The sequence below is a fragment of the Cervus elaphus genome, chromosome 22 (genome assembly GCF_910594005.1).
Source record: "Cervus elaphus chromosome 22, mCerEla1.1, whole genome shotgun sequence".
Lineage (NCBI taxonomy): Eukaryota > Metazoa > Chordata > Mammalia > Artiodactyla > Cervidae > Cervus > Cervus elaphus.
The window spans coordinates 42804971-42818488 of NC_057836.1; the positions used below are offsets into that span (position 1 = coordinate 42804971).

The following is a 13518-nucleotide window of genomic DNA, read 5'->3' on the forward strand; positions in this document are numbered from 1 at the left end:
CAAAAAATGTAAAAAGAATTATACATCACAACCAAGACTTATCCCAGGCATGCAAGACTAGTTCAACTGGAAATCAATTAATGAACTTATAACATCAACAGGCTCTAAAGAATATTCACATGAGTACATTAATAGATATAGAAAATCATCTCTATGGCTGATTCATATCAATGTATGACAAAACCCACTGAAATGTTGTGAAGTAATTAGCCTCCAACTAATAAAAAATAAATTAATTAATTTAAAAAAAAAGAAAAAGAAAATCATCTGCCAAAATCCAAAACCCATTCATGATAAAAACTCTCAGCCAACTAAGAACTGACAGAACCTTCCTAAGATTGATAAGGAACATCTTCAAAAAACCTACAGCTAACATCACATTTAATTGTGAGACACTAGCAGTGTTTCTTCCAAGATCAGGAAAATAAACAAGGAAGTTCCCTCTCACCACTCCTTTTCAACGTTGTATTGGAAGCCCTAGCTAATTAGATAAGAAAAGGAAATAAAGGGTATACTGACTGCAAAGGAAGATTTAAGAATGTCCTTCTTTGTAGATGACATGATCATTCACATAAAAAATGAAAAATAACCAAAAACTCCTGGAATTAATAAGTGATTATGGTTAGACTGAAGGCTACAAGGCAAATAAATATACAGAGTCAATCACTTTCTTATTTATCAGCAATGAACAAGTGAGATTTTAAATTTAAAACACAATATAATTTATATTAGAGCACATGAAATGAAATACTTAGATATAAATCTCACCAAATATGTACAAGATCGATAGGAGAAAAGCTACAAACACTGATGAATAAAATCAAAAGACCTACCTAATGGAGAGATATTCCATGTTCATGGATACAAAGACTAAAAATTATCAACATGCCAGTTCTTTCTCTTGACCTGATCTCTAGACTCAATGCAACTCCCATCAAGATGCCAGAAAGTTATTTCATGAATATTGATAAACTTATTCCAAAGTTTACCTGGAGAGGCAGAAGACTCAGAATAGCCAACACAGTACTGAAGGAAAAAATCAAATAAAATCAGAAGATTAATATCAAACTACAGAGCCTCAGTTATCAAGACAAAGTGGTATTACCAACGAATAGAAAAATAGATCAATGGGACAGAATAGAGAGCCCAAAAATACATCAAAATAAACAATGTCAAAAGATTGAAAGATCTTGGGAAAGACTGAAGAGAGGAGGAAAAGGGGAAGACAGAGGATGAGATGGTTGGATGGCATCACCGACTCATGGACATGAGTTTAAGCAAGCTCCAAGGGTTGGTGACGGACAGGGAAGCCTGGCATGCTGCAGCCCATGGGGTCGCACAGAGTCAGATGTGACTGAACGACTGAACTGACTGAAACAACTGTCAACTGCTCTTTCACGATGGAGACCAGTGTTTTCACCAAATGTTGCTAAAATACCTGAACATCCACATGAAAAAAACCAATCTGGACACAGACCTTATATCCTAAAAAAGAAAAAAATGAACAAAATAGATAACAGACCTAAATGTAAGATGCAAAACTGTAAATAAAACTCCTGAAGATAATATAAGACTAAGTCCACACGACCTTGGGTTTGGTGATTATTTTTTTAGATATGACAGCAAGGTATAATCAACAAAAGAAAGAACTGATAAGCTGGACTTCATTAAAATTAAAAACTTCTGCTCTGTCAGAAGCATGAGAAAACAAACTACAGATTGACAGAAAATATTCACAAAAGAGATATTTTAAAAAGATACAAAATATACAAAAAACTCTTCAAACTCAACACTAAGAAAACAAACAACCTAACAGGAAGGGCTGATGCTGAAGCTGAAGCTCCAATACTTTGGCCACCTGATGCAAAGAGCTGACTCATTGGAGAAGACCCTGATGCTGAGAAAGATTGACAGCAGGAGGAGAAGGGGGCCGCAGAGGATGAGATGGTTGGATGGCATCACTGACTCAATGGACATGAGTTTGAGCAAACTCTGGGAGATACTGAAGGACAGGGAAGCCTGGTGTGCTGCACTCCATGGGGTCTCAAAAGAATCAGATACGACTGAGCGACTGAATAACAACAAAAAAGGAACCTGAGCAGTCTCCAGTGTGAAGTGGAAAGAGGAAAGAAATATGTGAGTGAGATTAAGAGGCACAAACTTCCAGTTGCAAAATAAGTGAAGCACAGGTACTAAATGTGCAGTGTGGGGAACAGAGTTATGTAGTATCTTTGCATGGTAACCCATGGTAATTAGACCTATTGTCTAATTGAAATGTACAGAAATATTGAATCACTTTGTTGCATAACAGAAAAAAAAAATGAGAATATTGAGAGACAAATGAAAATAAAAACATAACATACCAAAATTCATGGGATGCAGTGAAAGCAAAGCTGGAGGAAAAATTCAGACTACAAATGCTTATGTTAAAAAAACAAGAAAGATCTCAAATCAACAACCTAACTTACAAGGCATGGAAACAACCTACACTTTGATGGAGTCCCAGAAGAAGAAAAGGGAAAGGGTAGAAAACTTACCTCAAGAAACAGTGGCTAGGACGTCCCAAATCTGGGGAGACATTCAGACATTGAAATTCATGAAATTTGTTGATCCCCAAACATATTCCTCTCAACTAGCTGTTCTCTAAAACACATCATAATACTGTCAAAAGTCAAAGACAGGAATTCCTGGCGGTGAAGTGGATAGGACTCAGGTTCAATTGCTGGTCTGGGAAGATCCCACAAGTCACATAGCAACTAAGCCCATGGGCTACAACTCTGAGCCTGTGCAATAGAGTCAGGGAGCTGCAACTGCCAAGCCCACGTGCCCTAGAGCCAGTGCTCCGCAACAAGAGAAGCCACCACAATAAGCCCACGTGCTGCAAAGAAAAGTAGCCCCCACTCCCCCAGACTGGGGAGACGGCCCATGCAAAGCAACGAAGACCCAGAGCAACCAAAAATAATTTTTTTTAAATCAAAGAGATCTTAAAAGCCGTATGAAAAAAGAAGCCTATGGCCCACAAGGGAACCCGCTTCATAAGGGTATCAGTACATTCTCAGCCCAAACCTTACAGACCACGAGAAAGTAGGAAGGTATACACAAAGGGATGGAAGGAGAAACTGCTGATGAACAGAACTTTATGCAGGAACGCCGTCCTTCAGAAATGAAGGAGAGACACAGGCTTTCCCAGACATAGAAACGCTGAGAGATCACCACCACCAGGCCTGCCTCACAAGGATGGCTGAGAGGCGTTTGCCAGGCTAAAGAGAGAGGATGCTCACTGGGATAAGGAAAGAGATTGGACCAACTCAGCAAGAAGAGAGGAGCGCCTTCAACAACTGGTGCTGAAACAACTGGATACCACACGCGAAAGAATGAGGCTGGACCCCTACCTCACACCATGCACAAAATTTAACTCTAAATGAAACACGGGTCTAGATCTAAGAGCTAGATGTATGAAACCCAGAAAAAAAACAAAGGAGAATGGCGAGCAATTATTAATGGGTAGAGGATTTCTTTGGGGGGATGATAAAAATTTGCTAAATTTAGACTGTGATAATTCCACAGCTCTGTGAAATCCTGAAAACCTCTGAATTGTATACTTTTAAATGACCGAATTTATAGTATGTGATGTATATTTCATTTGAGTCTGTTTTTTAAAAAAAAACTAAGCTATTTAAGAGTTTCCTTTCGTAGAATATGGTTTCTCCTTACGAATCCTTTATTCTGTTTCTTTAGGATGCTTTATCTGCAGCTGAACCAGCTTTGAGGAGACTCTTAGGCTGACTTACTCCATTGAGAGGCAGGAAAAGAGTGAGTAAGAGAAAGTAACTCACTCATGAACAATGAAAGGAATGCTGTCCCTGCAGGATGAGGGAGTCTGAGGTATTTCAGATCCACACGTGGGCATCCAACACAAGGAGGGTTTCCTTCCTGTGCACTCAAGGGCCATCAGGCCCCCCTTCCCTCCACTCTCCTCTCTTCTGCTCCCTCCCCCTCATCCCTCCGAGATCTCCCCGTTCCCTCAGAGCACCAGGCCAGGGCCAGAGCAGGAGGACCGTCTTACATGGAATGTTGTACTTCTGCAGACAGTAGGCCAGCTCCTTGGGCTGCACCGCCTTCTGCCGGCCGTCCTGCATCTTCTCCAGCAGCAACAGCAGCTGGAAGGGGACACTCCTCCTCCGCTCCTCAGCTCCAGCTGGCACCGTTATCCTGCCGGGTGAGAAGAGCCACGAACCTCCCTGTCCCCGCTGTTCTCAACGCCAGGGCCACACTAGAGTCACCTGGGAGAACTTTCAAAAATCTCCATGTCCGGGCCACTCTGCAGATGGACCACATCAGGATTTCTGGGGGTGGGGCCCAGTTATCAAAATTTTTATTTCCCAGATGACTAAGATGTACAGACAAGGCTGAGGGCAGCCATGTCAGCAAATCAGCTATAGAGCGTCCTCTCGAGATGGGGCACCCTCTCCCGACCCTGCGTGAGAATCACACCAAGATGAAGGGCAAGAGCAGTAGGTCCTGGGTCCACAGCACACGCCCAGCCTGAAGCCCTTCAAAGGGAAACAGCAAGTAAGGTCTAGTCCTGGGAAGGACACAGGAAGGAACATCAGTGTATTCTGGCAATGATTTGTTTAATTACAGGCAACCTCCTGTGTCCATGAAACAGGAAAAGGAGGAAGATTAAGGCAGAAAAGAATGAGTGATAAGGTATATTATGTGAACATGCACACACTGGCATGGTGTTCCACTCAGTCACTGCTGGCTGAGCCTCAACACTTCTTGGCAGAACCCACTGAGAAGGGTTTTCACACTGTGTGTGTACTGTGTGTGCTATTTGAGAAAAATCAACAGACTCATGGACCCACCCACTGATACTATCTCAACTTCCTTTTAACCACATCAGTGGTTCTCAGTCTGGCTGCATTTTAGAATCATCTGGGGAGTTTTCTGGAAAGTGCGAAAGCTTGGGCCCCACCCTAGACACCCATCCAGACCCCAAGTGAAACCAAATATCTGGGATGGGATCGGCATTTCACATTTTTTTAAACTTCCTAGATGATTACAATGTATAGTCCAGATTGTACAAAACAAGATCTCTTCTCTGGCAGCTTTTGAAAGAAGACTTCTCAAAGTCCGAATAACTGTGAATAACTGAATAAACGACATCAAAAAACAATACACACATTTATCTGCCTTAAGAACGGTCTTACCTCTTCAGTATCTTGGCAAATCCCACGTTTCTAACCAGCACCTGGATCAAGGAGTTAAGACAGCATGTCTGTCCAATGTTGTGTAAACCGACTGGGCCTGCAAGGTGCAGACGGAAGATACTGAGAGAAAGGCCCTCCGTGGAACTCAACAAACACCAAACATTCTTCTCGGCCCTCATGAGGACGTGAAATCCTATGAAGGACTCTCAGGGGCACAAAGAATTCACTAAGGAGCTTGCAAACAAATTGGAAACGAGAAACACCAGCCTCTGAAAAGTGAGACAGCAGCCGAAGTCTCCACTGTCCAGGAAAGAGACACGCCACAACGAGGGGCAGCCCTTGCTGTCAAACTGGTAACAGTGAAAAAAAATAAAATTTAAAAAAAAAAAAAACTGGTAACAGCGCAGCAGTAAAGGCAGAGGAAGAGAAAACTACAGACAGCACCTGAGGGAGCTCAGAGCCCCGCCCGGCAGCCCCCCCAGAGCTGGGCCAGGGTGGGCATCCACGGGGTCGGGGCAAGAGCACCCTCCCAGACAATCTATTCCAGACCCTGGTGCAAACGCCCTACCCAGGCCCTACCACACAGTGGGAGGAAATCAAGAGAAAGCTTGGGGGACCCACCTCATCTAAACTCACCTCAAGAGGCTACCAGCTACAGGGAACTTACATGGATGTGGGAAAACCAAGAGAGCCTTTCTCTGACCCACTAACCACCAACCTCCCCTTTCCCACCCACCCTGTGCTCAGCAGACCGTACAATGTGTCATTTAAGAGGAAGGGAGTCCACTTTCTCAAGAGTTCCTGGGGAAAGGGCTCTGGCGTACATGCTAGGGCAACAAGAACCAGGAATCTGGGCCAGCAGGGCCACGGATGTCCGCTCCCCACTCAGCAGAAGCCCCTGGTGCGCGGGATTAAAGCAGTCCCCATTTTCCCCAACAAGCCTATGTGCTCAGGAGCTCAATAGTCCCCACTTCACAGCTGCAGAAGTGGAGGCACAAGAGAGCAGGCATCATGGACCACACAGCTCCACGGCTTCAGGGTCCAGTGGACAAGCAAAGCGTTTCTAAGCAGACAAAAGAGCAGAAGCGGGGCCTCGGCTGGAGGGCTTGGGTTTCCTCTGCCTTGTCCTTCTCAACGGGCTCTGCCGAGAAATGCAGAGACAGCCAGGACCAGCGGGGGTCCCGGCACATACCCATCAGCGGTCGCTCCAAGGTCCCCGGGCCAATGGCAGCTGCAGGCGTCTTCAGGACAGCTCGACCTCACTTCCCAGAAGAGCTCTCATGAGCTGGCCTTGGGGGGCCCTCTGTGAAGAGGAGGAACATCTGTGTGACCAGTTTTGACTTCCAAGGGCCAGTCTTAGAGGGTCAGTGTCTGGGGAGACCAGCCACAAAGCTCTAGGGCGAGAAATGACGACTCAGCGAGCACCGTCCCCGTGGCCCCTCGTCCCCACTGTCTCCTCATCAGGACCCACGGCCACAACCTCTCCCCCTACCTCCGGGCTCTCTATTCAGGCAAATGGCTCCACATTCACCAAGGGTCCAGGCCACACACTTGAGTCTCCCTGCTGCTCACTCCCAGGCCCAAACCATCCCTGGGGGCCATCAGCGCCACTGCCTGAAGGCTGTCCTCACGCTGGGGCCGAGGAAGCCTGTCCTGGCTCCTCGGTGGGGAAACCAGGGTGCTGTTGACGCCCCACGGGTGCCGTGCACAGGGCCATCCCAATACCGGGCTCATTGTACCCTGATGTGGGAACAGCTGTGTTGCCTGTGGTGGGAGGTGGCGACACCCAGATTCTGGCAAGACAAAGCCCTTCCCCAGGCCGACGGGTGTTGGTGGTCGACAGCCCCCCACTGAGGCCCCCGAGGAATTCACCCCAATGAAGACAGCTGGCCCAGTCCCTCTCCAGGGGTTGGACAATGAGGCGCATGAGGGCCTTACCACCTGCCTGAAGGTGTGATAGCTCTGAAGGGTCACCCAGTCCCGAGCTCCCCTCAGGATCAGCTGAGGCCTCTGCTTCAGAGTCTGGCAGTTCGAGTCCCCCCTTTGCCCACCCTGCTGGGCTCACTTCTCCCTGCCCCCTGCCCTGGTGTCTTCCCAAGGGTGCTCCCCAGCACACCTCTCGCACGATCATCTCAGCTGGGACGACACCATCAACGGAGGAGCAAGTCAATGGCAGGTCCTCAGTCTATTGAGGTTTCTTAGACAACACACACACACAGAGTATACACCCTTCTCAACAGGCTCCACCAAGAAATGCCACTCAGCCAGCACTGACTGGCAAATGTCCTTGGGAACCCAAACACCACGCCCATGTGTGCACAGTCACATAATAAACTTTAACACACATTCTTTTCTGCCCTGGGCTTTTTCCTTTTCCCCTTCCATGGTCACGGGTCATTGACAAGAGGCCTGTAATTTTGTTGCTCTATCAGCACACAAGAAAATTTGTGAAGCGCTTAAAATGACTTGGGAAAATTCTTGTTGTACAATGAGATAGAAAAAGCAGTACATTATCAACCATTTCACAATGATTCCTAATAAAGCAACAAAAACTATGGAATAGTCTGGTTGTTTTCAATTATTTACCATTACTTAAAAAAAAAAACACCACAGTGAATATCTTTAGGTATAAAACCTTTCTCTACGTATCTGATTTTTCCTCAGGCAAACCAAAGGTCAGAGATGCAACAAAACCACAGCATTAAAAGAGGTCATGTGAACCAGAACCCACTTCCTCCAGACAGCACAGACTTCAGCTACCTGTGTGTCCTCCCCCCCACCCCCCCGCCCCGGTATGCTTGGAATCTCAGGAGGAGTCTCGGAACAAGGTCACAAGCACCGTACCCTGTCCGTACCTGCCCAGAGTGCACACGGGTGTCTGCAGGGCACTGCCCAACACAGCGATCCAAGCACAAAGGTTCCCTTGTGTCTACAAGCAGGCTTGACATGGAAGTGTGATCCACGCCCAGGCCTCCCACAGCCTCCTGCCTTTTCATCTCACTGAGTTCTGCTGAAAGGGCTTCAGCTTTGCCGGCAGCTCAGGGCTCAGGCCTGCCCGGAGTCTAAGCTGAGGCCACAACCCATATTGTTTGTTCAAGCATTCCCTTTGTTGTTGTTTAGTCGCTCAGTCGTGTCCAACTCTTTGCGACCCCATGGACTGCGGCACGCCAGAATTCCCTGTTCTTTATCTTCCAGAGCTTGCGAAAACTCATGACCATTGTTTCCCTATCCCGGTGCAAATAAGTCTGTGGCTTTCTAACTTACCTGACCATCAGATACAACCAGTCGCTAAATCAATATTTGGGAGAGATTCTTAGAAATATAATTACAAGGTCACAGTGTACAAAGTTAAGGGTTTGGTTTTAAACATTTATTTGGCTGTGCTGGATCTTAGCTGTAACATGAGGGATCTCTTAGCTGCAGTCCTGACCAGGATTGAACCCAGGCCCCTTCATGGGGAACACAGAGTCTTATGCATATTCTTAACCACTGGACCACCAGGGAACTCCCCCTAAGGTTCTTAATAAACGTAGCTAAACACCTTGCACCCATCTGCACTTTAGCCACTGGCTGAGAGGCCCATCAGGACTCAGTGTTTAAATGAAGTGACCTAAATTCCCTGATGTTTACAAGGGCAAGTTTTGTGGGAAAAGTGGGTCTGGATCTGAGTTTATTATGGAGGAAAGGGTATGGTTTAAAATAAAGGACACCCTGGGGCAAGGCAGATGATGTGCAAAGAAGCCCAATGATTGGGGGAGGAGCATGTGGGAAGAGTGTGCAAAGGACTCTGAGCAAATCTGCATGGGTGAATCCAAGTCAGGACTGGAAAAAATGTAGAGTTCCAGCAATAGAAGTTTTATAAAAAGCTAAGTGGTCACTAGTGGTCAGGGAACTGCAAACCTTGACCATAATGAGATACCATTTTACACTGCTTAACTGGCATTGGTTAAGAATTCTGGGGACTCCCCTGGTGGTCCAGTGGTTAAGACTGTACTTCCAATGCAGGGGACATGGGTTCAATCCCTGGTCAGGGAAGATCCCCCACGCCACAGGACAACTAAGCCCATATGACACAATTATTGAGCCCATGCTCTAGAGCCAGCACTCCACAACTAGAGAAAGCCTGTGCACCACAACAAGGGCTCAATGCAGTAAAAAAAAAAAAAAAAATTCTGATTGAACCAAGTGTTGGAAAGAATGTAGATAAATAGGATCTCTTATACACCACTGGCCGGGGGCGGGGGGGGGTGTAAAATGGTACAGTCACGTGGGAAAACAATTTGGCATCATCTAGTTTCCCTTAACTTCAACCCAAAAATTCTAAAGAGAAATTCTTACATGCGTCCCTGGAGACATATACAAGAATGCTCACATCAGACCTGTTTGTACAGCAAGAACGTGGAAACAATCCAAGCACTTGGCACAAAGGTCAGAAGAATGGGTACATGGGCTGTAATAAATTTACACAGTGAAATAATACTCCTTAGTTGCACCTGAGTGAACATGTCCCGAAAGGGTGAATCTTAGAAACAGTGCTGAGTCAAAAGACAATTCTTAGAAGATAATATATAATATTTCTTTTGTAATTCAAACTCAAGGAAAATGAGATATTACATTGTTCAGGCATCAATGGGCACGGGAGGTAAAACTTCTTAAATGGATAACTATGATCAAAAAGGCCATTACCTCCGACAGGAAAGCAGAGGGAAGAGACAAGCAGAAAGCATGTACTTGCCAGTAATGTTCCAGCTAGGGGAAAGGGGCTCATAAACGTTTATCATTCACTAGCTAATGAATTAATTGGAACTTGGAGTCCAGTATGAGGAGACAAGACACAGGCCTGAAGACACAGGGCTGACGCGGGCATGAAGGAGTCACTCACACTGCCCAGCCCAGCGGGGAACGCAGAGCGGACCGGCTGCTGACAAACCTGAATCACAGATCACTCCCAGGATTTTCCCCAAAGACACTCAGTTTAATTAATTTAATTAAGAAGAACCCTAACCTTAAAGGCAGGTTCCCTCAGAGCTCTGTCTCCAGCGAGAAAAGCAGAAGCCGAATCATGTGGGTCTGTCAGCCCTGTCCCCTAGAGGGACGCAGGGGAATGACCGGGTAGACAGAGGCTGAAGACAGACTGCAGAACAGAGTACCAAGTAGGCAGACCGGAGCCCACGCTGAAGAACAGATGGTAAAAGACAAAATACCAAACCCTAGATCTGACAGAAAGACCAGTCGCTCCCATCTACAGCCAGAGCTCTGGACGAAAGTGGCACTGTAGCCAGACGCACGCTAAACACTGCATGAAGACTTTCATTTTTCACATGGAGTAGGAAGTACCAGAGCATGGCTTCACTTCATTATTATTCAGCCAAGATCCATCCACTGCTTGGCCTCAGCCTTTGAGAGGCCAACCACCAGACGCCCTCCTCAGTGTCCCTTCTGGTGTCCCTGCACTGGCACATGATTAAATGGTCATTGTGGTCACCACCCAGGTGACCAGTGTAACAAAAAACGATGGTCACCTGGGTTAACTGTTAATATCTGAAGATCCAGTTGCAAACAATCCACACAACTTAGGGTAGAGAATCTCATATACTTTCTATGTTGAGACACTAAAGCATAATTTTCACTGCAAAAGAAAGATGCTGCAACAGTGAATGGTTTGGACCACTAATTATATGCATAAAATTATTTTAAAATATTAAAAAAGGAATGGAAATTGAAAATACATATAGTAAAGAGTGAATAAGTTTGCTAAATATCTTACAGAGGATATTATATCTTTTTTGGCTTCCAACTTTATGAAAATTTTTATTAGAATATAGCTGATTTACAAAGCTATGTTAGGCAATTTTATTAAATTTTAAAGTAATTTAGAATAACGGAGTTAGATTGTAACAATTCTACACTTTGCAAAATTGTTTGGTATGTCAGGCTTCTCATATTAAACAAAATAATCTTTAAGAATTGTATTTAAATTTTAATTATGTAATTCCAATTAAGTCACGAGTCTTTCAAGAAAAAAAAACTCATTTGCAGATTATTTTTTTTTTTGCAAATACTCCAAATCTTGTGTAGATGAATTTAAACCAGAACATCAGTTTTACCAGTTATCATCAGGAGGAAAAATTCCAAAAATATCTACAAAAAATCAAGAATAAAACACTATTCAATCCAGGTGTAAGAAACAATATAAAAAAAATCTGAAAAGAAACCAAACACCCAAAACACAGTTTGTTCACACTTATCAAACTTCAGACATCACAGACTATACACATGAATCAAGCACACCGCTCTTTTTAAGATCTGGTCTACTTGTGGAGGTTAAAAATTCTTGTCTAAATGATGACTTTAGACAGTCACTCAATTCAATGGTTGGAAACCAAACGCTTGACTTTTGACAGTTACCTAAACTGTGAATCCTAAGGACAACCTGCTCTGGAAAATACGTTTCTAAAAACAAATTTTCTGAGTTACATTCTGCTGTACACATCGAATAAACAGTGATCATTTTAAATGTGCTACTTCTATATCATATACACCAAGCATCTGAACAGGCAGAAACAACCAGAGCCTATTTTAAACAGCATGATGGTGAGTCCAGTAAGATTCTCTCCTAAAAAGTTTGAAGAATATTTATAGACTGGAAAATCAGTTTTTTAAATGTCAATGTCATACAGTTGTCATCAACAGTGGAACAAACAAGATGAAAGCTATGAATGGTTTGGCGGTCACAGACATAGTCAGGGCTGGCTTGATGAGTACACAACCTGTGTAGCTGCAAAGACACACTCAGAAGTGCCTGGTTTGGTTTAACACTCCCCTGTTGCAGTCTTGAAATTCTTCACAATTGCTTAATAAGGAGCCCCATATTCTTACTTTACTAGGGGACCCACAATTTATATAGCATGTCTGGCATACAGTGTTTTGTTCACACCCTTCAGTATGTGTCCAGGAGGTAACTACAGCACAGAAGAATGTAACAAGAAATCCTGGTCAGAGAAAGACAGCAAGACAGTTTTGCCGTCCTTCATCAGAGATTTTGGAATGGTTTTGTCACACACTTAATGTGAGATGTTCAAACACTATGGAATAGCAGACACTATGTGATTAAAAGGCTACTCAAACAATAACACACACACACACACACACACACACACACACACACCCTAACGCTGTAGTTTGCAGAACTTAGCACCTGCAGTTTGTTCACTGGAAACTACTGAAGAAGTAACCACACTAAAAGCCTTGTTGAGAATCCAGCGCTTCTCAGGGGACACCAGTTGTAAGATCCTCCCATTCTTCAACCCCAGCGATGTGCTGAAATTGGAGTGCATTTCAGCACAGGCGAGAGGCATACAGCCTCATCTCTAACCAAACATTGAGTTTAACACTCAGCCCTTTAGTGTTCTGCCAAAAGGTGTAAAAGCTTTTCTGAATATGTAGAAATTTCCAGTGTGTTTTCTCAATTAATGAATATTGAGAGTATAATTCTGATCTGAAGGGGAGGTTTTCTTTTGTTTTGCTAAAATATTGGCCACCACTTGTCTAACGTCTTGTCACTAGAAAGGCAGGTCTCTGGCCCAGTGGCATCAGCATCACCTGAAGTCTGTTAAAGAGGCAGGACTGGAATCTGCATTTGGACAAGATTCCCGGGTGAATGCGCCTCCAGGCACATTAAGGCTGAGAAGCTATTCTCAACAAGCACTGACCAAGTTCAGGCTGCAGGGGGCCGACCACTGGCACAGAGGCGTGCGTGCAGACCAGCCACCTTCAAGTCATTTCATGAAGACTGTTTTCAGTTCAGTTCCAGTATTGCTCTCCCTAAAGGGGCATGATTTCTCGGCTGTTTTATTCCCATTTAAGACGTCAGCCGTGAGGATCTCATGGTGTCACCTGTGCAGACACAGACGAGGTGCAGAGCATCAGCTCCTCATCCACACACGGCCATGGGGAGTGGACAACCACAGTCAGCTTGGGCGCACACTCGGCAACGTGCACCACGACCTCAAAAACGACTTCAGAGGACAGCGGTCATTTCTGCAGCCCAGTACCCCACCTTTTCGTAGCAGACTCACTTTTTCTTTACGAAAACTCTCTGGACTTTCAGACTATGAAGACTGCGTGGAGCCCACACCCACTGCCTGGCTCAGAAGCCTGGCCTCACAGGGCTCATGGTGGCTGTTTCAGCAATGGTCACGGGACCCAATCAAGACTGAAAATAATCAGCCTTTAGACTTCTTAGATGAGATTTTAGGCCAGAAGATTGTAAATCAAACTATCTTTCCCACTACAGGAAGAAAAA

General features: G+C 44.8%; 1 protein-coding gene across 3 annotated transcripts in view; it reads right to left on the minus strand.

The window, feature by feature from the left end:
* LOC122680584 (ubl carboxyl-terminal hydrolase 18-like) overlaps positions 1-13518 on the minus strand; it is a 31028-nt gene that overhangs the window by 13785 nt on the left and 3725 nt on the right. For 2 of the 3 annotated variants that reach the window (XM_043882121.1, XM_043882122.1), the window contains exons 2-4: positions 6406-6516; positions 5214-5310; positions 4067-4212 (exon numbers count right to left, since the gene is read on the minus strand). In XM_043882121.1, coding sequence (XP_043738056.1) covers positions 4067-4212; positions 5214-5310; positions 6406-6409 — 247 coding nt within the window. In that variant the 5' untranslated portion in view covers positions 6410-6516. Of the gene's footprint in view, positions 1-4066; positions 4213-5213; positions 5311-6405; positions 6517-7329; positions 7866-13518 lie in introns of those variants that run through there. The other variant, XM_043882123.1, reaches the window with a different exon arrangement.